Here is a 26571-nt window from a genome sequence, read left to right on the forward strand (position 1 = left end):
ATTTGTTCATTAGCCTCAGTTGATTTTTCTACTTTGTCGTTAACAATATGAACATGCAGACGGTAGCTTTTAGCAGAATAATAACAGAATTCCAAGATGCTGCATCACCGTCATGCATGCACTTCCGAGATGCACTTTCAAAATTTACATTGAACTAACTGATTTCCTCAGCAATACTGCCTGGAGTCAGATGAGGAAGTGGTGACTGAACCTCCAGAATTGGTGTGCAGTTTCCGCCCACACCAAGATGGGGTCACTCACCTGGATATGTGTATCCATGGCGATCGGCTGCTCCTTCTGTCAGCATCTTCAGACTGCAGTGTAGCCCTCAGCTATCTGTCAGGGGAAATTATCGGCTTGTTTGGACAGGTAAATACACGCTCATACACAGAAAGTAAAGTAGTATGCATGCAGACTGTTACAGAAAACAATATTTTTATTTTTCAAATAGATGGATTTAGTGGCAAAGGCATTGTTCAGCCTACTGATCCCTGGGTTGGTGGTGGGTGGTAGGATTCAGTTGACTGAAATGATGTGAAAGGAGAAGGAGCGTCTCCATACACGTCAATGTGGGTACACGTTAAGGGTGACGTCTGCATAGCGTTATGGTATTTTTCTTAGGCCGCAAAACACATGCAATACAAATCGCACATAAGAATATACGTACGTGAAAATGAACATGTATGTTTAAAGAAAAATAGGTGCACATTTATATTGTGCTCATGATACATGCGCATAACCAAATCGGTATACAAAAAAGCTGTCAGCCTCAATTATGGTCAAGTTGATAGTAATATTTAATATAGTAAAATGTGGTAAAGGTTTGCAAAGTTTTGAATACCACACATACAATTCTTGGCTAAAGCATGAGATACACTTGATCTGCATCAATTCTGAGAGGTATTTCTTCTTTGTTCTTTTCGTGAAACTAAATGAGCTAAACTAAATTTAAGAAACGGCCAACGCATTTGGACATCACTGGAAAATAATGCATATGTACCTCCGCTTGGTTGTTAGAACTCAGTCACCTTCAATCTGCAGTCTTTAAAAATAAATAAATAAATAATACTATCCAGGCAAAGATGGTGAAAGTAATGTGACAAGAGATTAACAATTTTACAATTGCTGTTTGAATGATGGTATGTTATTAAAAAGTTGAGTGTCTGATTCTTTACTGATGTACTATTAGGAGGAGCAGTGGAGCATCGTGAAGCCTGGATGTTTTCCCTCACAGTGGGACACCATTGATGATAGACACCCTGGCAACACAGCAGAACGTGAGGAGGTGGAAACAGACAGGAAACAGGATTGTGGAGTAGAGCACAGCGTTTGTCTGGGTGAATAGTCACTTCTGACTTACTGTAAGTATCTTTGCTCTGTTATATTTAAAGTTTATTTGAAACCATGACTCTTACTGTGATTTCAAGAGTCTTGGTAATATTTTATATTACAAAACACAACTGAGGTTGTTGAGGTTCATCAGTTCTCCTTGGGCGATTTTAGAAATGGACACATTGGACACAAACACGATTAATTGTAATTTTTGGGAACTAAAGGTAGAGTTTTCATTTTTAATCATTTTTTTTTTTTCATATACTGCATGTTAAAACTGTGTATAGGCCTATGACCTGCCAGTTGAATATTATTAAAATTATCTTTTGAAAAATCTTCCCTCTTTGGTCCCATTTTATGCCTCTAATTTAATTTAAATTATTACAGTGGTGCCTTGAGATACGAATTTAATTTGTTCTGTGTCCATGCGCTTAACTCAAACCACTCTTATCACCCCGTTGAAATGAATGAAAATGGCATTAATCCGTTCCAGCCTCCCCGTCCCAGAAATGTTTATTTTTTATTTTTAATAAGGAATATAGCACTCTATAATAATATACTTTATAAGAACACATAATACTAAAATAATCCTTTTTTTTTTTTTTTTTTGTCAAGGATGAAGAATATACTGCATACCTGTGCACAATGTTACATTATCCGTCCATATGTGTTGTTCCACCCTATGTATTCAAATGTCCATTTCTTAAAGGGTTCTAATACCGCGACTGTCAATGTTAACTGTTAGCATGTCAATGGCGTTTTTCCATTCATTTTGTTGTGCGTGTGTTAAGAAAAAAACAACAAAAAGAGGGAAGAAGTTGAAAAAATCCAAGTGATGCTCAGACTCCAATAAATGATGTGAGCTAGGATTTGCTACTATAATTTAGGAAGGTAAATTATGACATGAGTTTTGCACTTAATATAAATGATGGCATCTTAAAGTCAAATGGAAAGATGTACTCAACTTAAGTCAGCAATAGCAGTCTGGAGGCAAGATAAATCTCAGTACGGGTAACAGTTACTGTACCATTTATCAGCTGAAGGTGTGATATTAGATCCTAACGAGATGTAAAATGAAAACTGTGTGATGGACTTTGTGGGATAATGAAGTACTGGGATAAACATATTTTATCCTCGATGTTATAAATCCGACCATCCCCTAAACAATCTGGGCTTGACCATTAATCCACCAGTAAGTCAGAACAATAATTTAAAATATCTACAGTTAAATAATAGGAGAATGAGGAGAGTGCTCCTTTTAGTGAATGTTTGTTAATTATTGTCGTTTAAAAAAAAAAAAAGTTAAATGTTAAAAAAATTAATTCATTATTATCATGATTTACAAGTAAAATATGTTTATTTAATTATATTTAAGAACATTTCTTTGTGCACCAGATTGTGGGACGTAGGCATGAGATTTCTCCGGGTACTCCGGCTTCAAAAACATGCATTTTAGGGTAACTGAAGACTCTAAATTGTCCATAGGTGTGAATGTGCTCTGCGATTGGCTGGCGACCAGTCTACGCTGGTCGCGGCCTCTCGCTCCAAGGTCAGCTGGGCTAGGTTCCAGCTCTCCTCTGATAAAAATGAGGAAAAGCGCTATAGAAAATGGATGGCTAAATAATCCTTTGTTGATTGGTTGGGAGAAATCACAAGGTTCTACTCCCTATAGAAGTAAGTCTGGAATTATCTTTGCTTACCGTTTACAGTAAAAGCTCCCCGTGTTCTTCCTTAAAATTTATTTTGTTTGGTTTGGATTCTGGTGCTCAGTGAACTATTCATCATGGAATTTATTGTAAGTTCAACAAAGGTTAATTCAGTTCAAATATATAATTTAGTTTGTAGTGGAGTTGACAGTTTTATTACTTGGGATGTTGTGGAGTCTGTAGAGTGTCTGAAAGTAGCAGTTAATGAATAGATGTACCAGGCTGATTATATTGACTTGTGTGTCTGCATTTAATTTAATGACTTTATTAAATTGTTGCAATGCTTCAAATTGGTCTGCTGCATACATCTGTAGTTATGGCAACAGTATCTCTATTATTGATGCCTTTAAATATAACTTTTCTTATAGTCACACAAATGTGCAGACAAGGAAAAAGAGGATTAATTTCTTAAAATGAGGTCACTGCTTCCACATTCCTTCTATAAAATCACCATTTAATTTCCTGGCCCTTAAAAACAAATGTGCTAATGCTAAAACTAGACTTTGTGAGATGTCTTAGTCACTGTCACAGTGTTCACGGCTACATCCTCTTACGGATTCCCAACCACTGTTTTGTGGTATGTTAGTGTGCCATGACAGACGTTACAGATGTTCAGATGTTATTAAACTAATTTCACTTAATTCATCTGAAAATTATTGTATTTATTGTTTGTATATGTATTTACTAAAAATAATGTATCGTTGTTCATCTATCAATGCCAGCGACCTTTAGCAACAGGCAGAACAATTAAATGTTCTTCCACTATGGCAGAAGATACAAGCAACCTATGTATCCACCTGTTGCTATTCATACATCATGGAACAGTAACACAGCATTTCTTGAAAAAGACCATACCAACACTCAAACATAGTGGTGGCGGTGTGGTAGTCTGGGGTTGTTTTTCTTCTTCAGGACCTGGACGACTTGCTATGATAGATGGAACCATGAATTTTGCACTTTACCAGAAAGTCGTGAAGGAGAATATTTGGCCATCAGTTTGTAACCTCAAGCTGAAGCGCACTTGGATTCGGCAGCAGGACAATGATCCAAAACACACCAGCATGTCAACTTCTGAATGACTTTAAACAAATTTTTATTTTTTTTTAAAGATATATATATATATATATATATAAAAGATATATATATATATATATATATATATATATATATATATATATATATATATATATATATATAGTCAAAGCCTGCACTTGAATCCGATTTAAAATGCTGTGCCATGACTTTAAAAAGGCTGCTTCATGCTCAAAAACCCTCAGGTGTTGCTGCATTAAAACAATTCTGCAAGGAGGAGCGGGCCATAGTATCTACACAGACATGAAAAACTCATTGCCAGTTATAGAAAACGCTTGATTTCAGTTGTTGCCGCTAAAGGTGGGCCAACCAGTTATTAGGTGTAGGGGCCCATTATTTTTTTCACACAGGGCCAGAACCCAAACTTGCTTGAATATTGTTCAAGCAATCATGTAATCAACCCATAGTTCTTCTCGTTATCGCAGCATCCACATGGAGCCCGCTATCCTGGTCTCTCATTGAAAATATGTGGTGTATTATGAAGCGCTAAATATGACAATGGAGACCCTGGACTGTTGACAAATGCAAAAAATAAAATAAAATTAAAAAAATTGTTTCTCAGTTTGAACATTAACTATCTTGCCCTTGTTATTCAATTGAATATGGGTTGAAAAGGATTTTCAAATCATTGTATTCTATTTTTATTTACATTTTACCACAACCTCCCAGCTTCATTGGAATTAGGGGTTTTGTAATGAGAGAGAGGGAGAGAAACAGCTGAATATAAAAGTGAGTGGTTGTTTTTGTGGTAGGATCAATTGGAAAGTCTACACTGGGCTGCCTGACAGTGGTCCTCAGGTGAGTAGTGCCAAGCCCTCACTTTATCACCAGCTTTGACAGTGTGTGTGTGTGTGCGTGCGTGTGCACTTGGGTCTAAATGACCTCAGTCCATCACAGCCACCAGAGAGAGAGAGAGAGAGGGAGCCTGGTCTGCACCCTTTATCACCGTGTGTGTGTGTGCGTGTGTGTGTGTTTGTGCGCACGCGTGTGTGCGTCCGCGCACACTTGGGTCAAAATGACCTCAGTTCATCACAGCAACCAGAGAGAAAGAGGGAGCCTGGTCTGCACCCTTTATCACTGTGTGTGTGTGTGTGTGGGGGGGGGGGGGGGGGGGGGCGTGTGCGTGCGTGCGTGCGTTTGCGTATAAGTGTGTGCATTTGTGTACGTGTACATGTTTGTGGACACTGCAGGAGTGATATTGATGTGTCTCCGAGATCAGTGTCGGTGTAATCTGAACAACTGAAAGTGCTTTTATGACCATGAGAGATGAAACTCAAGAGGTCACCTTTTTTTTTTTTTTATGTTGCTTTAAAGATCACTTCTAAATCTAGAAAAATAAAAAAGAGGGAAAGTTGGAAAATTTGGCTCATGAGACATCAGCATCTCATCAGAAAATCTCAGTATACCTCACAAGGTAGTGCATAAATGCCATCCTTACTAGCTTCCAAGGGAATTTATTGCTTTGTTTGTGACCGCTAGTTACATACTTCTGTGGGCATACTTACACGGTAGTGCTCGGCAAAATACATGATGTCATCGGTGTGTTAGAGACAACTCATCCCGATACTGCTCTCATCGCTGCTGGTGACTTTATAGAGTCCAATTTACAGACTCTACTCCAGAAATATTATCACTATATGGACATGCCCAGCAGTGATAAGAATATGCTGGACCAGGTGTGCAGTAACAGACAACAGTCAAAACAAACAAACCATGTTACTAAACAGGTGGGTCGCTGGATGCCTGAGACTCAGAGCATCCTGACTGTTTTGCATTGAACGACTGGGATGTTTTAAAAGATGTCTGCAGACAGGATCATGCTAAGTATGTAGCTGAGTACGTATGCACTTGTGTTGATAACAACATGCCCAAGATAAGTAGAAGTAAAGAAGTTCCCTAACTACAAGGCCTAGCTAAACAGTCAGGTACATAGCAAGTAGCACACAAATGAGTCATTAGGAAGTATTTCAAGAGAGTGGTGGTGGCCTACAACCAGAGCAGCACACCAAACACACTGGTCCTCCTGCAATACGTCGACTGACACAACAGGTCCGCCTTACGGTAGAAGCCATTGCTGCCACACTCCACTACTTCCTTTCCCACCGGGAAATCAGAGATGCTCTTATTTGACTGCAGCTCCACCATAAATACTCTCATCCCACAAAGCACTAACTGTAAACAGGATGAGTGAAGTAAATCATTACATTATCTCCATCAATGAAACGTTAAATATGAGTGTTGCATGGTGCTGTAGTGCTACACCCTGTGAGGGAAGGACAGGAGAAGCTAGAACAGGACAAGGACAGGAGTAGAAGCATGCAGGACCAGGGTCATGAACCCGGCTGTACAACTGAAGTGTGGTGGCATTAATTATGTGAATTATAAAAGTGTACAGGACGAGAGTATAAGTGAGGGGATACATAAGCTTTTGCATATTCACGAGTTATTTGTTGCAGTAAGGGGTGTGTGCCTGCGGATACATGCAAGTGAATTGATACCGTTTTACATGTACAAGAACTGAGAGAAGTGTCGCGGCGGCTGAGGACCCCACCATGTCAATCAAGGGGGGGGGGGGGATCAGGCCCAGGGGTCCACCTGAGAGCAGCCCGGCGGACGGGACACATTGTTCAGTCCGACGGTCCATTTTATTCGCTCTCCGCTATATCGGGGTCTGTTTTATTTGAGGTTCCACTGTATTTCCTAAGGAGGCTAAGAAAGTTTGGTATGTTGCCCAAGATTTTCTGCAACTTCTACAGTTGCATTGTGGAGCGCGCCGTGACCAGTTGCATCACCGTGAAGAACGGCAGCACTGCTGCTATGGACCGCAGACTCCTGTAAAGAGAAAACTGCTGAGAAGAGCTCCAAGACACCTCTGTCCTCTGTGCAGAGGATCCACCACCACAGAGCCCACAGCAGGGCTGCCTCCATCATCAAAGACCCCACCCAGCCCCAGCATGGAGTGTTCACACTTCTACCCTCAGGCTGCATGTAAAGAATGTTCAATATGACGGCACCTGCTAAAATCCACCACCAGCTCCTTGTTTTTTGCAATGTTGGAGGTGTTTTTTCCGGCACCATTCCACAAATGGTGCTGTATTTCCATTAAATTCCAATTAATTGCATTCACTTTTAGGTAAAATATTTGAGTAGCCCACCATTACATGCCTCAGAGCCTCTGGGGTAGCTTTAGCATTTCAAATGGAGTCATACACTAAACAAGCAAAGCATTGCAGTATTGCGATCTCATCAACTTTAATAGCAGAGCGACTCGTTTGATGCCTTTCCAAGAGTTTGTATATTTGAATTTTCTTCTGTCCTCTCCCCAATAGTTTATCTATGAGGCTAAGCAACGATCATGTAAAAAAGTGAGCTATTAGTAGGTGGCTAATTTTCCTCATCTGCCTTCTTATGAAGACAAATAAGAAGCAGACCTCAGATGAATGAAGAGGAAGTGAAATGAACTCTGTGATTAAAGTGAAATGTAATCCAGACTTTTTGGCTGGGGGGTTGCACTATCTATCATTGTGGGACACAGTGTACACTAAAGACCAGTTAATTTTGAATAGAATATGTATGCATGTGGCAGCAGGGTGGATGACTGGTTAGCACATCAGCATCACAGTTCTGAGGACCCAGGTTCATATCCGGTGTGTTCTCCCCGTGCCTGCGTGGGTTTTCTCCGGGTACTCCGGTTTCCTCCCACATCCCAAAAACATGCATGAATTGGAGACTCTAAATTGCCCCGAGGTGTAAATGTGAGTGAAAATGGTTGTTTGTTTATATGTGCCCTGCGATTGGCTGGCGACCAGTTCAGCATGTACCCCGCCTCTCGCCCGAAGATAGCTGGGATATGCGCCAGCACACCCAGGACCCTAGTGAGGATAAGCGGTACGGAAAATGGATGGATGGATATATGTATGTAATAAATATGTATGCACACAATATTTCCTATGTTAGTGTAATTTGAGGTTAGTTAGTGTAATTTGAGGTGTGGGACATATTGCTTGGCGATAATTAAGTTAACTTATTGGTGATTTTAACTCATAATGGAAGTGGTGGTTATTGCGTGGTGTACAGTATAATACAGTAAGTGCAAACGGGTTTGCACGTTCCACACATGCATGGACTTAGTTTTGTAATATTGCCTCATCTGTTGAAAGGACACGTGTCTCTGTTCTTAAAGTCCATATTAAAAACAGCTTCATTTATATGTATGAGTTTTGTGGCAAATGATTTAGTCTGAGTCCGAATGCACATTACAGGTCAGGCTGCTTCATAATTACCATAAATCAAATTTACATCTGTCATGTAAGTTACTCCTCATCTTGGTGTTTGTGCCTGGTTAATTTTAACATTCCCAGAAAATGAGATTTAATGCTGTGCAAATGTATGAATGCATGCATGCTGGTACCTCACATGCTTGTTTTACACCAGTATGGCAAAAAGAAAATCAATATAAAGCACAGAACAGACAACTGAAATGGGGGGGGGGGAAATGTAGGCCTGCAAGGGTTTGTTTGCTTGTGGTGGCACTGAGGAAGACTTTGGTTTTGCCACCCAGAAGAATGTGTTTTTGTCATGATGACTTGTCCTAGTATAACAATCTCAATATTTAGGATTGTCTGATTCAACCTTGGCGGCACGGTGGACGACTGGTTAGAGCGTCAGCCTCACAGTTCTGAGGACCCGGGTTCAATCCCCGGCCCCGTCTGTGTGGAGTTTGCATGTTCTCCCCGTGCCTGCGTGGGTTTTCTCCGGGCGCTCCGGTTTCCTCCCACATCCCAAAAACATACATGAATTGGAGAGTCTAAATTGCCCTTAGGTGTGAATGTGAGTGCGAATGGTTCTTTGTTTGTATGTGCCCTGCGATTGGCTGGTAACCAGTTCAGGGTGTACCCCGCCTCCTGCCTGATGACAGCTGGGATAGGCTCCAGCACGCCTGTGACCCTAGTGAGGAGAAGCGGCTCAGAAAATGGATGGATGGATGATTCAACCTTTACATTACAATGTCAGATTTTTGTAAAAGGTTTTAGAAACATTTTAGAATATCTAAATTCTAGTCCAAACCTATACTATAAGTCCAGAGTCTGTAGGAGAGCTGTTTCTAATATTTTGCCTACCTGATTAAGCAACATGAGAAGGACAATACATTAAACACATCTCTCAGTATGATGCATTGCAAATTTACAACACTGTAAACACAATAAAAAAACATTAAGTGCAGCAGGGTCCTATGAGTTTTGTTCTCAAACTCATTATTGTGCTCTATCTGAGATACAGTATCTAACAATAGCTCACAAGGGTCCTGTTTGATCAACAATTACAGTTCAACCCACAAATATCAATTTACACTAACCAAGATGGTAAAAAAAGAGAGAGAGGATGACACAAAGTGAAACATGCTATAGCAAGCATTTACTTACATAATCTTTGGCACTTGTACTGGCATACAATCCCGCTTTCTCCGGTCCATTGAGCATCTCAGTTAAGCTCTCGCTTCTCCTGCCAATCTGCACATTCATTACCAAGATGGCACATGATGGAGAACGTCGCTTCAAGGGACATTTGAGTCGAGCCGCTTTTCCAACTGAATAATATACGTTCACATCAAAAGGTTTTCAGACATCCTGCAAATTACTAAGTAATCATTAATATGCAAAAAAGAGAGTTTAGTGAAAGCTGGTTGTTTATTGGCACTAAGTTACAGATATTCACATAGTCATTGCTTTGGTAAGTTTTTAATTAGTTCATTTTTTTTCTTCAGTGTTCCAAAGCACATCGCATTATATACACTAGAAGAAAATCTATTCGTGCATGCCCATGTCTATTAGAAACAGACTCTGTGTCACTTTTCTCTTGGCTGGACTCCTGGGGCCTGCGCCCTCCCCACACCCGGTTGTCAGGCTGCGGAGGAGTGGGGGTCCCGGTCCCCCTCCCCCCCCCCATTCCGTGCACTTCTCGGTTCCGTTTCTTTTGGGGGGCTGGGTCGGGGAGGATTGCGTGGTTTGGATGGGGGTGTCCGGGTTGTGGGCGTCCGCGACTTGGACTGTGGTGGGCATTTGGCTCGGGGTTCTTTATGGCCAGTATCGGTGTCAGAGTGGTGTGTGTGGGGGTGGCCCGGTTGACTTGGTACTCATTCGTTGGTGTTTCGGCTAGGGGTTGGATGTGACGTTGTTGAGGTGGTTATTTGGGGCTGTTTCATCGCGTCGGGTGGTTTGTATTGGGTTTTGGCTTGGCTTCCTGTTTTGGACTCGTGGCCTTTTGTTTTTTTTTTTGGGTGGGGGGGGGGGGGGCGTGCTGGGGCTCGGCGATTTGGCGCGGGGGCTGGCTTCACACAGGTGCCGGTGATTTATTTATTTTATTATTATTATTTAATTTTCTCCTTTCCCGATTTTGGGGCGCGGGGTTGGAATTTGGGGTGCTGTGGGACGTCGTTTGTGTGGGCTTTGTCCCGGTTCATTGTGGTGTTGGGTTGCTGCGGTGGGGTTTTGGCTCTGTGTTGAGTTTTTATCTTTCTGTCATCGGCGCTTGTGTTGGTTTGGAGACTGGAGTGGGCGTTGGGGACCGTCTGTGCGACCGGCTGTTTGCCCTGTAGCCTGTCTCGGTGTTGGCATGGACGTGTTCAGTGATTTTGGCTGCCTGGTTAGCTAGGGGTTGGCTTCGCTGGGGCTCCGTGCGGTGTGGGCTGGGGCCTGGGGAAGGTATGGCGCTGCACGTTGTGGGGGCCTCCTTTGCGCCGTATGGTTTTGTTCCTGGTGTTGTGCTGGGGTGAGTGGTCATTGATTTTGGCAGGGTCGGGGCGCGGTTTTGTTTGCCTCAGCCACCGTTGGGCGCATCTTCTTCCGTGCTCTTCTTCGTTGGTTCTCACGGGTTCTTCGTTGGTTCTCGTCACTTCTTCTTCTTCAGGGTGGGAGGGCTGTGGGCGTCGGGGCTGGGGTTTTTGGATTTGGTCAGTTCCGGGGTGGCCGAGGCGTCGGTCCCGCTTGTGGACGATTCTCGATGACGTGTTTAGCTATGACCCTTATTTATTTTTTGGGTGGTGGCTGGCTCCTGCGCTGGGACTGGTTGGGGCGCTTCGATCGGGCTTGGGATCTCCCTGGGTCCTGGGTGGTTGTTGGCGTCCCCTCGGTTGGGTCTCCTGGTGGACGGGCTCGCTGACTCGCACCCCTCAGGCTCACCCTCCCTCGATGTGCCGGCACAGCAACTCCGTACACCAATTGACTAACATGCATATGATATAGTGTTCATTCACTAAAAGGTTCGACAGAAACTATAGACTTTAATTACTTGTGCTAGGATCACTAATAACAACACAGGTTATACTAACTTATCAACTCACAGATTCTTACAGGTGGTTAGATATTAAAAGAGAATCGCATCGTGCCACTTGCCAGTAAAACTGCCTTGCTCATTTCCCCACATCCTGTCCTGTCCTCCTCTGTTCTCTCTTATCTGGTTGTCTTGGCTAGTTATTGCATATCTTCACCAGGTGTACCACCCCACGCCTCCCCCCACCCCAATCTACAAATAACTGTTGTAATGTTACATATGTTCAAATATCAAGACTGTCTCACTATAGTTCTGCTGTGGTTTTCACCCCTAGTCCCCCTGTCCACTCTCTCCCTCTGTCTGTCCCCCCCTAAAACCCTTTTCTGTCGGGCTGCATTTTCAATAAACATCATAATAATAAAACATTAAAAAATAAACGGGGGAGTATTTCAAACTCCTCTGTTGCACAGCAAAACTGTTCCAGCACAAAGGCATACAGATCCACCATTCTGCAAGGCCATGCAGCTGAACAGGAGAGGTTTTAAAAAAACAAACAAAACAAAAAAACAGACTCTTTACATTGCATATAACTGCAACTTCCAAGGTTGAATGCAATCCATTCCAGGAAATAGGTTTACCTCCAAATTTGTTTAAATTCTGGGAAAAAAAAAAAATTCCAGGGACATAAAACAGTTAGATGTACAGGCAATCTTTTATGTAACATTTTAACACAATTAACTGTCATACAAGTTATTATTTAAAAACACAAACGCACCCTTATCAATAAAGGCTCATATTACTGTTGTGCTGGCAAGGTAACTTCTGTCTCAAAAAGACTTTCTAGTGTAATGTACCTTCCACTCATTAACGTTGAGCCATTACACAAAAAAATCCAAAGGGAAAGTAAAATACACTTGTGGCATTCGTCCTTCGGATGCTCACTGACCTTAAGTACCACGAAATATGCGGACGTTTTATGTGATGTCGTGCTTGATGGCAGTTTTAGGTTTTTGTGCGACTTTAGAGAAGTATTCTTCTCAATGGTTCTTGTTGAAATCTAAATTTTGGAGCCTGTATATTGTCGGCCAATAAAAGTAGTACTAAATTGTACAACTTCATAAAATCCCACTTCCTGCATATGTCTGATTTTATAGATTCAAATTTGGTTGGGTAAGTATGAACTGAGACAGTATCAGGTGAAAAGATAGGAGATGCCAATGAGAAAATAAGCAATTGTGAGGTTAGATGAGTAGAGCCGGTATGCTGCGAAGATAAATAGAGAGGTAAATTAGAGTTTAGACAAAATGTGCTAAAGATGGAAATTTAAGTCAGAAAAAATTATGCAGAGAGGCACTTAGATTACTTGACAACAGACTACACTGAGCGATAATAATAATGGCATCTGGAAGTGTGTAATACTGTATGTCAATTTATACTCTCACAATAATTTGATGACCGTAATTTTACAAATCCATGATATCTTTCGATATGTTCTTTCTTTATACAGGTAGACTGAACAGCCAGCCGGCAATAGGTCCAAACCTTAGAAAGTCACACGTCAGCAGCATGCAGTTTGACCTTGCCAGTCTCTGAAGCCTGCAGCCCACCAAGACCAAAATTGTAACAAGATTGGACCTTTACAATGACACAACCCTTGACCCGAGACACAGCATACATCCACACTGCGGACGTGGTAAAAATCGCCCTGAAAAACTCTTCAATTCTTTTTCATGGTCATGTCGCATTTCTTTCGGGCCCCTTGCAGAGTTAATATGGCTCACGTGTAACTACTCCATAGGCCAATTCAATAGTTTTTTACATATACAAACCGCACTCACTAGGCTTTTTGAATGATAAATGTCAAATGACAATGACACTTTAATTTTGAAAAATTACACATGCCGTCTCTGCAGGCTGGTTACATGCACATAAGCTAATACTCTCCACACCCTGTCTGTTCCAACTGTGAGTTCTGTAGGGCCAACGGCTTTGTGAGTTTACATTCTACGCAGAAATACTTTCACACCATTGCAGCATATTTCGAAATCCAATGCAAATGAGACCCAATGATTACTGGAGCCTATGGCATTTGATGTGGATTAAAGGCACCTTGATTTATCTCTTTTCACATCACAAACATGCCTTTGGGTAAGATGAAAATCTGCTCAGAGTCTAAAGGTAAGACGTAGCATGCATGTACAGACTCTCTAATATCCTTACGCAGGTCATACTTAAACATTCAAGATTATAGGTCCTATCTCTTAGAGGGTATGGCATTAAAATTCATGTATTGTTATTACCATTCTGGTACCGTAGCGAGCTAGTTCACAGTTCTCCTTAAGGCCACGAGGTGCTCTTTAAAGTAAATGAATGGCTGGGTACTTTAGCATGTATTGTAAAGCCCTGAATAAAAAAAAAAAAAAAAAAAAAGATTGCTATAAAAGAACGTCTGTGTCTTTTAGTCCACAATGTCTTTTCTGTATGCTAAAAAGACCTTTGACTGAGCCACTTTAGTAGTAAAATATATAATATATATGCATGGCAGACACACACGCACACACTTACATTTCTCCAGTTCGGTGGCTTAACTCGTTTTTATATTTGCAGTTGATGCACACACCATCTCACTTGTGTGTCGGCCTGGAACACATTGTGACACTTTGGCCCCCTGGTCACATCACCATGGTTGATATCTTCAATAATCTCCCTTTTACATTTAAGCGCTAACTAAAAGCCTGTGTGTGTGGGTGTGTGCGTGTGTGTGTGCGCGCGATAAGAAGAGTGTGTTGGAACATAAGACAAATTACAAATACAGCATTCACAGATTTTTAGCTTGGATATCAAATTTTTATGTGAAATGCTGAAGGCCTCAACCTCCTGGCAAGCGAATCTATCTTTTTTTTTCCTACTCCCCTCACCGCTTCAAGGTTTTCTAAATTCCCCACTAGCCTTCAAAACTATTTGGCCTTCACCTTTATCTCATCGCATTCTTCCTCTGTTCCCACCCCCCCAAAAAATCCTTGTCTACCATCAACACCTTTCGGCATCATTAACATCCCTTCATACTGTTTCATTCTCTCTTTTTAAAATTATCGGGTTTCTGTCCACGTTCCTGTTTGTCTCTCCTCCTGTCCATACATCCATTGCTCTCTCCCCCCTGCCTCACCTCCCATTTTTTTCTCTGGGCCCCCATAACTCGCTGTCTGTTCTTCCATGAAATTAAAAACACTCTAAGCTGCTGTTTAATCAGAGGCAGTTTGGGAAAGTGCTGTGGTGACAGAAATTGTCCATCTCAGGTGTGTCTATGTAGTGTACAGTATGCATGTAAGTGTGTGCTAGAGAGTACATGGGCTGTGCCGATGAACGAATGCTGCAGAATGCATGCGCTATCTGGGCTGCTTCTTAAGAGACTGCATTTATATTTCTTTGTTTTGAGAGATGCTGTATGTTTCTTTAAGTGCAAGTAACAGTATTTGCTGATTTTGCGGCATGTACAGTTGTGTTTTTATCACCTCTGACTAACTAACACTTTCCTTTACAAAACTTTTCATGCACCACCAGTAGCTTTATTCAACCCTTTAAATAATTTTTTTAATTTGTATTATTTTTAAATATATATTAACAGACCCTATTGCTACACCACATTATATTGCAACTGCGATTGTACACTCGCTGCCTACTTCTACTTTGGAAGCTCTGCTAAAATTCTGCCTTTTTATGGAATATTTGCAGTTTCCTTTGTAATGTGCTTTACTGTCAACCAAAGGAGTGGAGTGGAACAGTTTAGGAAGATTCAGCCTTGGTGGAGGTCGGTGCGCAACCAGGTGCCATTTTACTTGTTCTATGGGTAGAATTTCTTTCGCGTTAGAGCTCATTAATTTGCGTAGGTGACCATATACTTAGTGGCCTCAGGTAGGTTGCCAGTACTTGAAACAATGGACTTGTAGTGCTTTCTGGGTCTGTTTCACCTGTCAAGTGTCCTTTTTCCATCCTTTTCAGCCATTGTAGCTCTTGCTCATTATTTGGCAATGCGGAACGAAGCCTAACAATTCCAGGTTGTCATACAGGCCAGTAAAGAGGGTTATTGGAGCGATGCTGTAGACTATAGGAAGTGGTCGAGAATGAGGGAAATGAACCAGCCGACGCTATCAAGGCACCTTGTGTAATTCTGAAATTATTTACGATGAACGATTTATCGTTCGCGGCCCCCTATGTTGCTGATCTTTATGCAATTTTTTTGTGATTTTAAAGTATATGAGCAAGCCCAAATTTAGAATTGCACACTTTCAGTATAGTACCACATTGTGCTGCAACATGCCAGGCAGCATTGAATTGCAGCAAGGAGAAGAGGTAGAGAAGGTCCCCAATAGCCATCTAATAATGGTTGATGTTCACACAGAGCGGAGAGAATATTTGCTTTTGCGTAGTAGTATGCTCCGTTTGCATTCATTGCTGCTCTGTGTGTGTTGAAGTAGCAGCTGTTTGAAAGGAAATATGTTACCATTTATCTAGTATGCTAACGGTAAACAAAATTATTTGGTTCTGTTGAACATTTGGGTGTTTGTTATACGTATCAATTTTACTTTAAACTTGGGAGTGACAAACACCTTGAAGCAAGCAACCTTTGCCTCTCATTTGGAGAACTGAGTGAGTCTTCTTTTTGTTTCATTGAAGTACTGTTATAAGATAGTCTCCCATTTCTTGACAGTGAGCGAGTAAGAACAAGGGCTGAGGAATACTTTAAAATGTTTTTACATCATTCTAAGATTTTTATTAAATAGGTATAAATGTGTTCAGTGCATGTGGGAGGGGTAAAAATATTTAAAACAAAATATTTTATATAGTCTATATTGCTGATTTTTACCTCTCGCAGGTGGATCTGGATCTACTAAATGTATTAAGTTTCTAGAATAAGTGCAATTTACAAATGAAGACTATAAAGAAAGCTTGGAAGAGCTTATAATCAATATGTATTAGGCACCAAAACACAGCTGTGAAATATTTTGGCTCAGCATACATAACATACATAACAGCTAGCGCTGGTTTACTTAGGATAGAAAATAAGCTAACTACAAATAAGTGTTTATTACTTGCTCATTCAAAGTAAGGATAAGAATAATATAGAAAAAATTGAATTGGTACGTGGAATGTGGACTTCAGAGGTATGGTGAATGGATTTGTGAGGCGATTATGCAGGTTAGATGGTTGTCTTAACAGGACTATGTTCACTCTTGGTCCACACTTGATACATACCGGCGATATCTCCACATCTAACTGTTGACACAAAAGCAAATAAGCTAATATGCTGATAAAATTGGCCATTTGAAAGAATAATGGCGAGGTATTATCTTTCATCTTGCCAGTATGTGCTTTGAGTGCAGTGCTGAAGAGGCTTTGCATTTTTTGTCTTGTTTTTGTTTTTTGTCTGTAATCATAAATGTCCTCCATTGTGTGGTATGTACTGTGGCGTCATTGCAAAATTACATGTATTTGTTTATAAAAGCCAGAGGTTTTCCAGCTCTCTTTACAGCAGTGAGGCAAACGGCATCAACACAAAAAAAGTGACTGACACTGCCAGATTAGACGCGAGTAAGCACATTGCCAGCATGTGGCAGAATCAAGAGCTCATAGATAAGGACATACACAGAAGAGTTACAACGATGTAAACATGAAATCACAAAAGAATGAGCTGCTTGACCTAAAAGTGGAACAGGACAAAGATAAATAAAATAAAATAAAATACATTTCTCTGCATCTTATCTTGCTCTTTCTCTTGTATTTGCACCTGGGCCTTCCTCACAATCACCACCCTAACAATATGGAGAATCTCATTATGCTTTGTGATTCCATCGCTCAACTTTCTTCTTTCTTTTGCCTTACTTCTACCTCTCCCGTGTCCTTCATCTCTCTCTTTTGTTTTTGCAGGTGGTTGTCTGTCATCAGTGCAATCACTGTGTACCGAGCTAGTCATCAGCCACGGTAACAATCATAACAGCTTTGACGGATGGACATCTTCACGCCAAGTGTCTGTGCAGGTCACGCAGGCCGCCAGCTCAAAGTACTACACCGGATGAAGAGCGGCTCTCATGTCTTTTCTGCGGCTCCTTCCTCTCTTTCACTCATCCATCCTCCTCTCCTTCCCCACTTCACCCACATTCAGGCCCTTCATTTTTCACTTGGCCTTTTTCATCTAACCCATTGGTTCCCACCCCCTTCACCAATCCCCAGACCACAGCTCTTATTATATGTCTGTCTCTTTTTCTCAGTGACGACCAAGTCACTGGCTTGCCCTAAGATCATGACACCTTCATATCATCCGTCACATTTAATTGCCCTTTCTTTTTCGGTCTACTTTCATCTCACACATTTTCGCTCATTGCACTTTATCTGGTCCTGTGTGATTTACTTGCAGTCTTCACGGCTACCCAGTGTCTCTGTCAGTCTTCACTGCTGAAGAAAACAAACGTTCTGTATTTTAGTGCTCTCATCCATGCGTGCAAATGCAGACCCTAGCACTCTTCCTGGCCATCTTTTTTGTTTGTGTAAATTAATCATTCAATATTATCATCATAACTGCAATTATAATCAGAATGTTTTTCCCCGTGAAATTTGCTGACTGAGATACTATTCTAGAACACAATTTCCTTTAGCTAAAGGCATATTTTTGGCAGATTTTAAAAATGCTGAAAGTTGATAATGGATGTCATAAAATAAAACCGCTGCAAATGGTGTTTTTGACAGCCCCTTTACGAGTCTGTTTAATGTATCCGAAAGCCAGCAGTTGAAAGACGGTTCTCACGAGTGTGCTTGGAAAATATGTGCAGCAAATTGTTTGTTGTTTTTCTTTTGGTTGCCTGAATTTATTTTTACTAAAATTAACCAATTCCTTGTGTTACTTGCATTCTTTTATAGTGGGATTACCCCCGTTATTCCATAGCAAAACCATACAAATAATTCCAGCCTATAACCACACCCATAAATCACAAACTTGCAGGGACTTTGGAAAGTAAAACCAAAGGAAAAAACTTTAGTATAATCAGCCACACTCTCTTTGTGGCCTAAAGTCTGATGTGTTCTTGCCATTGGCTAATAAAGAGATGTCATTGATCCTCTTTTTAACTTCTCATCTACAGTAGTTTCCATTTTTGTTAGATGGCTATACCCAGCAAAAACATCTTCATGACTTTTTTTTTTTGCAGTATTTCTGAGAAATTGAATGTCTTTTTTTTTTTCAAAAGAAACGTACTGCTGTTTGATGAGGCGCAACACAGTGGGAGTTAATTTGGAAACATCTTTTAGCATTATTTTATCATTTAACAAAGAAACACTTCATTCACCCTAGGCAATCAGTTCAGTGCAACAATAAGAAATGTTTCATTGCAAAAGTAGATTACCTGCATAGCCTGCATATTAAAATTGCTAAAGAAATTGATATCCAATCGAAAGCCTTGGGAGCTTAATTAAAAATTCTGCCTTTACAAATACAATAAGGCTAATTGTTTGTTGATTGACAATTAGATTGTGCTAGTATAATTGTTGTGGCCTGCGAGCCTACCTTTCTTTAATGTCAGTATATGTACAAGAACTATTATTCCTAGGACTACTACTTCTAATAATAATAATAATAATAATAATGGATTCAAATCAGGTTTAACCCAATGGTTCTAGATTAAATTATTTTCGATGTGGCCATAGATAAACTAACAAACCAAGTTTTACTTACATTGTGCATCCTAAATGTACCAAATGCATCTTGCTGTTTATTGTATGTGCTGCTCCTGGAAACCTGTTGGGACACTCCTATCAGATGAACTACATAGGAAGTAATAAACGTTATTTGATTATAAATTATTTGATAATCTACTATCATCTCTCATCAAATGCTTTTTGGGTGTTGTGTCCTCCATGTAATCAAATCAATGCAAAATGACATCTTATGTGAACAAATATAACCGTTGTACAATAAAGCAACATTAACACTGAGTTCGACAGTGGGCATTGACACACCCTAGTTGAACCATGAACTCCACACTCTAAAGTTTTCTCTAATATGTACCGTTCCAGCGATGGTATTGAGCTCTGTTTTGTTTGAGGGGAGGGGAATTTACACAAAAACACAATTCAGACACACCACGACTGTAGAGTACACGACTGGAAGGCAGCGTATTGCTCAGGGAGAAGTGGGAGAGATTGGGTGGAACAAACCAATTTTGAGGCAAGGGGGGTGCTGTATTTTCATTGTTAAAAGATCAAGTTTTGACCAAGTACTCAGTGTTTGTTTAAAAATGATATAGTATAAAAAATAATTAATTAATCTCTCAAATTTTAGGGGCGCTGGGATTCAATTTAGGTATGCCTTGGCATAATAGAAACTCCCATTGTCCCCTTTCCCCTGATAATATTTTTTCCCCCAGAGATACCAGTCCAAAAACATGCAGGCCACATCAGATTAAGGATTACTAGAATGTCTATTTCAACATTTGCTTGTTAATAATCATTAAACCATGATAACAGAGAATATTAACAATTCAGTTGTATGAATGGTAACAGGGTGGATACACATGTTAATTGTATCTTCAGGCATCTAGTAGAAGAGCATTTATTTCAGACCAATTAACACATGCACTGCCATTGACAGCATTAGAAGTCAAATATCCACGTTAACTGGGAAGGCTGGCAGTGATTAAGTGAAAATGGACAATTTGGAAATCATTGGTTTGAAGGGATTTGATTAAAGAATATCCATCCATCAATTTTCTATCTTGTCTTCATTGGGGTTGCAGTTGAGCTGTTGCCTATTCCAGCTGACTTTGGGCAATAAGTCAACACTTTGGACTGGTCACCACCAGTTAATCTCAGGGCACACAACCATTCACTCTCACGCTCACCGCCCTATGGACAAATCTTCAATTAACCTAGCATGCATGTTTTTGGAATGAGGGAAGAAGCGGGAATGCTCTGACAAAACACACACAAGCACAAGGTATACGATATCCAGGCAGGAAGGATTCAAACCATAAACCTCAAAACTGTGAGCAGACATACAAACCACTCATCCCACCATGCTGCCCAAATTCTCCCCAAAAGTTTTTGCTATTTCTCCAACCTAATGCGGATTTTCTTCACTTGAATTGTGATCTCCTTGGACATATTGGTAGTTCCAGATGTAATAATGCTCATCAGGTGCGTTCTTTGCCGGAGGCTCGAACCCACTCGGCCAACGCACCCCTAGGTTAAAAGGCGAGCGCACTGACCACTGACTCAACAACCAGCACCCTCATTTAAGCATTCCAAGGAGTGAGGTTTGACTAACGTATACTTACACCGCCGTGCTGGTTTCCATTACAGAGATTTAGGCACTCAATACGTGAGACTTAAGTACTAGTCACTGGCCAAGGACTGTATTTTCACGACCATAAGGCGCACTAAAAAGTCTTAAATTTTCTCCAAAATGGACGGGACGCCTTATAATGCAGCGCGCCTTTTGTGTGCACCGAGTTCCAAAATTTGTAAATGTTGTTGTGTGACTTTAATGAGCGCTCCGTTGACTGACTGGGACCATTTGCTGCCGACACGCCGCTTATATAGAGGAAGGCGGACGTGACTGAGGACAGCATGCGGACGTAAAGGGTGTGCGTGAAAGAGGAGGCTAAAGACACGCCCCCAGTAGGTATATAGTTCCGGTATGTGCATCGGTTTGGCTAAGGACCCCCGAAAATAGCACCTACGAAGAGACACGCTTACAAAGCACAGTTTAAACTGCAAGGTATCAGTTACGCGGAGGAACATGGGAATCGAGCAGCCGCGAGAGAATTCTAGATCAACGAATCCATGGTCCGCAAATGGAGGAAGCAGGAAAACGAGCTTCGCCAAGTCAAGAAGACAAAGCTGAGTTTCCGCAGAAAAAAAAGAAAAACAAAACGCGGACACAAGGCAAGGTGGCCCGAGTTGGAAGACCAACTCGAGCAATGGATTAATGAGCAAAGAACAGCCGGGAGAAGCGTCTCTACAGTCACCATTCGGCTGAGTGCAATAACTCGGAGCTTGCCATCATTCCGGGAGGCTTGACGAAGGAACTCCAACCGCTGGCTATCGGTGTAAACAGGGCGTTCAAAGTGAAGTTGCGAGCGGCGTGGGAGCGATGGATGACAGATGGCGAAAACAGCTTTACTAAGACGAGGAGGCGGCGCCGAGCGAGTTGCGCCACAATTTGTGAATGGATTGTGAATGCTTGGGCTAACGTGTCTGCTTGCACTGTTGTTCGAGCTTTCGTAAAAGCCGGCATCATTTCTGAGGAGCCGCACAGCAACGAGAGTGACTCGAACCTGGCGTGTTTGATGGAGAACTTCGTTTCGGATACAGAAGATGAGGACTTTGATGGATTTGTGGATGAGGATTGATCAAAGAATAACGTGAGTACATTGTTAAATACTTCAATAAAGTACAACCGAACTCAGTTTTGGTCCCGCTGCCTTTTTAAAAACATTGTTTTAGCGTGCATGCATGCTACCGTATGTTTTGAGCTAGCGTATGTTTTACCATGCCTGCGTCCAATAATACGGTGCACCTTATGTATGTGTTAAATACAGAAATAGACCCCGTAACTGAGACTTCGCCTTTTAATACGGTGCCCCTTATGGTCGTGAAAATACGGTACTATTTAACCAGCTGTATGCAATAAAATGTGGGGTGGCATAAGGGAGCCAAAGGAGGTTAAACTCAGCAGATGACATTCATTACCAAACCATCGTCATTGCCTCCTAATGACATAAATAACCTTGACATTTCACAGTGGATTGCATGTCCTTTTATGTTAATTGCTCTGCTGTTATAGCCTTGTTGTGCATTCTATTGCACTCTTGTACCACTTCTTCCACACCCATTGCTTTTTTGTTTGCCTTCTTGTCTTATTTTTCTCTACCATGCATCCTTCATTCTAGTACCCCCTTCCTCCTTTTTCCGTATTCTCTTTCCTCTCCCCAACCACTCATCGGTATGCCCGTGCATGCCCATCAGCCTTTACTGGCTGCTCTGAGAGGGAGAGGGAGTGAGAGGGAGCGAAAACGAGCGGTGGAGAGTCACTGCTTAGCAGTCGAAACAGAATACAGCAGAGGGGTCACAACCCTAAATGACCATCCGCCCACAGCTACGCTCAGTAAGTCACATGCACACTTCCATGATGGCAGGTGCAAGAGTTCTTACTCTAGCATGTAGGGTGATAGAAAAAGATAGAAATGGGTAGACTGACATAAAATGGGAAAGAGCAGTGTTTTGCACTGAAGTGAAACCTTGCGGATTATTCATTGCGTTCACAGGAGCAACAGCATGAGCATTTGTTATGATTTAGTGCTGTAAAAATAACTCAACTCAGCTTTATTTTTACAGCACTTTAACAACAACCACAGCTGTAAAAAGTGCTGTAGATAAATCATAAAAGACAATAATTGAAATACTAATGCAACCATAAATAAGTAAATAAAATGTGAAATTGTAATTAAAATATGCAAGCTCGCGAGGAGAGCTGGGGTCACGTGCTTCGGTTGTCGTGGAAACCTAAACCAACACTGCTGCTTCCGCGTGCATTCGGTCAAAGAAAAACTGCAACCAACGACTTGATGACAATTTAAAGAAAACGTTTTAATCTTGACATACGACTGCTTCACTACACGTGCTGGGTTAAAATTACACGTCAGGTAAGTTTAGGCCATATAGTTAGTTACCTGATGTTTTTTTTTTTTTTTAATGCTCACTAAACTTAACTTTGCGTCTGCCATTATGTAACTTTGACTTAATACTCGTGTGTCAATGATGTAATATGCACTCGGTAGCTTCACGGATGTGGCTATTTTCATTTCAACATACTCGTTCCAAGCATGTTATTGCGATTGCTAGTTTATTTCCCGTGAGTACTCCGTTTTCTTTGTTCTCCTCCGCTCAAGACTAAATATTGGCCCTTATTATTATTATTGTTGTTATTATAATTTTTTTTATCTCTCCAAAACAGTAGTTGTTATTTAAGTGTTTCACTTTACAGTCGGAGTTTACTATTGGACTATCAGCAACGTGAAAATCCCTGCCAACCCCGGGATCACGATCCCGTTTCCAAAAATAGTGACAGATCCAAGGTATTATTTGAGCTGAGCTTTTCTCCCTTTTCCAACAAGCGATTTTTGATATGTTGGAAGTTAGAGGGATGTTTTTAAATTCCCAAATTATTAAATTTAACACCTGCATATAAATGTTTGATGCACTGCGCTATAGAAAATAGATCAATGGATTGTCTGTTGATTTTAATATTGCTTTAAAATCACAGGTGAAATGGAAATATTTGCTTTGTCTTTTCTTCGTAAAACTTAACCCTCATTTCAAAGCCATCAGCTGTGTTGCTGGCAGTTTCTCTGCTCTCGCCATAACAATATACCTAATATGCTTCACTTAGCCCTTTAGACAGTTACTGCTAGTTGTTTTAACTACCCTGCATTGCTTTTGGCAAATGTGTGTGCTGTGGTCATGGTTTTCCAGCGGCATCCATTTAGAAGACAGTAACAGCGGTGATGTACTGTGTGTGATTTCGTTCCAAGGGAGCGTGATCATGTACTCAATGGCATTACTATTGTTTCTTATTGCAGAGCAATTGTCTTTGTATTAAGCCACCAAAAAGACGCAGGCCTCCCAGCTCAAGAGGAGACATGGATTTAAACGACTTTGTGGTGCTTCCCAAATCAAAATCTTTACAATTTGGTGCCAGGTAAGTTGAGATCACATCACTGATGTGACTTAAAACATTTGCTACAATTGAATCTGTGTCATTTGTCAGCCATTATTTAACATACATTCGAAGTTACATGTAGGATTAATTTTGTCACCAAGATTATGACAATTTGCAATTCAGCATGTTTGGTCTCTCCGTAACACTGTGAAATGTAGTTCAATGTCCATGTGTACTTTTTCATTTGCCAACTCGCAATTGACTGAATTGATGCTTGAACTTGGTGCTACACTCATCCTGTGACTAATTGATGAAAATATTGATCAGCCTTGGCAACAGGGATCCGTGCAGTGGATGAATTGAACGTATTGATGAGAGCCTGGCTTGCTAGTCTGATGGAGGGGGTCATTTGTATGATTGACTGTCATTGACTGCTTTCATAAAAGTGTGTGTGCATGTGTGTATATATATATATATATATATGTATGTATGTTACGATAGAAGTCCACAAGGCCTGCAGTTGGAGACGGTGACTCTGGCCCAGCAGGGCAATGAGCTTGAAGAGAAACTGCAAAAGCTGAAAGAGAGTATGAGAAGAGAGAAAGGCGAGAGGGGGTGAGTATGAGTGGCTCAGCTCGTCTGGTGGAGAAAAAGGAGCCCTGGAAAAGTCAGAAGTGGAACGAGACAATTGGAAGTATGACAGAGATCAGAATCATTTAATTTTACGCTTAGAGATACCTGTACTCACACATGGTGGCAATCAGAATCATCTTTATTTGCCAAGTATGTGTATGTATGTCAAAAACACACCAGGAATTTGTCTCCGGTAGTTGGAGCTGCTCTAGTACGACAACAGACAATCAATTGACAGAGAATACTTCGGAGACATAAAAACACAGTCACTGAGCAATAAAAGGTTACCAGTAATGTTTTTTTTGACAATTTTGCAAAATGATGCCGATCCCTCTAGCAATTTAGAGCAGTTTGAAATGACTAATAGAACAATAGTCTGGTGCAGTGACCATTGTGCAAATGGCGCAGAGACTTTATGCAGTTTAAAGTGACAAGTATTGCGATCATAAGTGTTTATTTACTCAACACTGTCCTCTACATAGGGTATCAGGTGTCTGGAGTAATGTTTATAAAGGGGGGTGCCTTTTTGTACAAATGATATTTACATAAAACTATGTATTCATAACTATATATTAATTTATTGAACCATTCCTCGGTAACCAGTTTACCCACAACCCTAATGAGGATAAGCAGTATAGAACATGAATGGCTGGATTAATACAGTGGCTATAAAAAGGTCTACACACCCCTTGTTCACATGCAAGGTTTTTGTGATATAAAAACTGACCAAGACATATTCAAAACTTTTTCTACCATTCGTGTTGTCTCTTGACTGATTCTTTGAACAAAGATCTGATGCTGTGGAAGCTCTCTGGAGACCATGGCTGTACTGTAATATGTGACAACAAAAATTACAGAAACTCATATGTCTGAACTTTATTTGGGGTTAATCAGATGCGCTTCAAATTGTGGCAGGTGTGTGCTGACTCCCATTTAGCATGCGTTTGAATGTGATGGGTTAATTCTGAACATAGACACAGATGTTTTTTAAATGACTTGTACATGTTAAAGGTCACATTAATGGTGGAAAACGTTTTGAAATTATTATCTTGGTCTCTTTTTTTCCTAACAGCAAAAAACAAAACTGGTATTTGAACATGTGGGGATTGTGGCGTAATTTATTACATTTTTAGTAAAAGTATTGTTTTAGGTTCCACAAAGTTGTGCAGGTATACCTAATGGTGTGGCTGGTGACTGTTATTTAACATCTTCTTGTGCAGTCTGAACATCCTCATGTGTGTAGATATTGACTATAACCCATGAAACCACATATTTCTTGGTTTCTTGTTATTTTGATTTCACATAAAATGCCAAGTACCAACCAAACTGTTTAATAGAACAGGCCTTATCGTGGTCAACCAACGAAGTTTGAGTGCACAAGCTCAGCGTCACAGGCTTAGGTTGCCTTTGGAAAACAGACATAAAAGTGCTGCTGCCACCATCGCTGCAGAGGTTGAAGGGCTGTAGGGTGAGCCTGTCTGTGCTCAGACCATACGTTGCACAATGCATCAAATTGGTCTGCATGACTGGTGTCCCAATAGGAAGCCTCTTCTAAAGAGGTGCACAAAAAACAACAACAAACTGCAAACAGGTTGCTGAAGACAAGCAGATGAAGGACATAGATTACTGGACCAAGAAAATTGCTTCGGATCAAGCATGTGTGGTGGTAACCAGGTGATTACAAAGACAAGTGTGTTTTGCCTGGAGTCAAGTCATATAGTCTGGGGCTGCACAAGTGCAGCGAGAACTAGAAAGCTACAGTTCATTGAGGGAACTACAGTATGAATGCCAAGATGTACTGTGACATACTGAAGCACAGCATGATCCCCT

The 26571-nt window shown here is 40.9% G+C and overlaps 1 protein-coding gene across 5 annotated transcripts in view; it reads left to right on the forward strand.

Annotated features, from left to right (window-relative positions):
- The window catches only part of LOC133405004 (WD repeat-containing protein 49-like), a 39606-nt gene extending 26655 nt beyond the window's left edge, over positions 1 to 12951 (forward strand). For 3 of the 5 annotated variants that reach the window (XM_061681596.1, XM_061681599.1, XM_061681600.1), the window contains 2 exons: positions 172 to 369; positions 1190 to 1555. In XM_061681596.1, coding sequence (XP_061537580.1) covers positions 172 to 369; positions 1190 to 1345 — 354 coding nt within the window. In that variant the 3' untranslated portion in view covers positions 1346 to 1555. Of the gene's footprint in view, positions 1 to 171; positions 370 to 1189; positions 1556 to 1947; positions 2045 to 12906 lie in introns of those variants that run through there. The other 2 variants (XM_061681598.1, XM_061681597.1) reach the window with 2 other exon arrangements.
- Positions 12952 to 26571: the final 13620 nt, after the last annotated feature.

Source organism: Phycodurus eques, chromosome 7, assembly GCF_024500275.1.
Source record: "Phycodurus eques isolate BA_2022a chromosome 7, UOR_Pequ_1.1, whole genome shotgun sequence".
Lineage (NCBI taxonomy): Eukaryota > Metazoa > Chordata > Actinopteri > Syngnathiformes > Syngnathidae > Phycodurus > Phycodurus eques.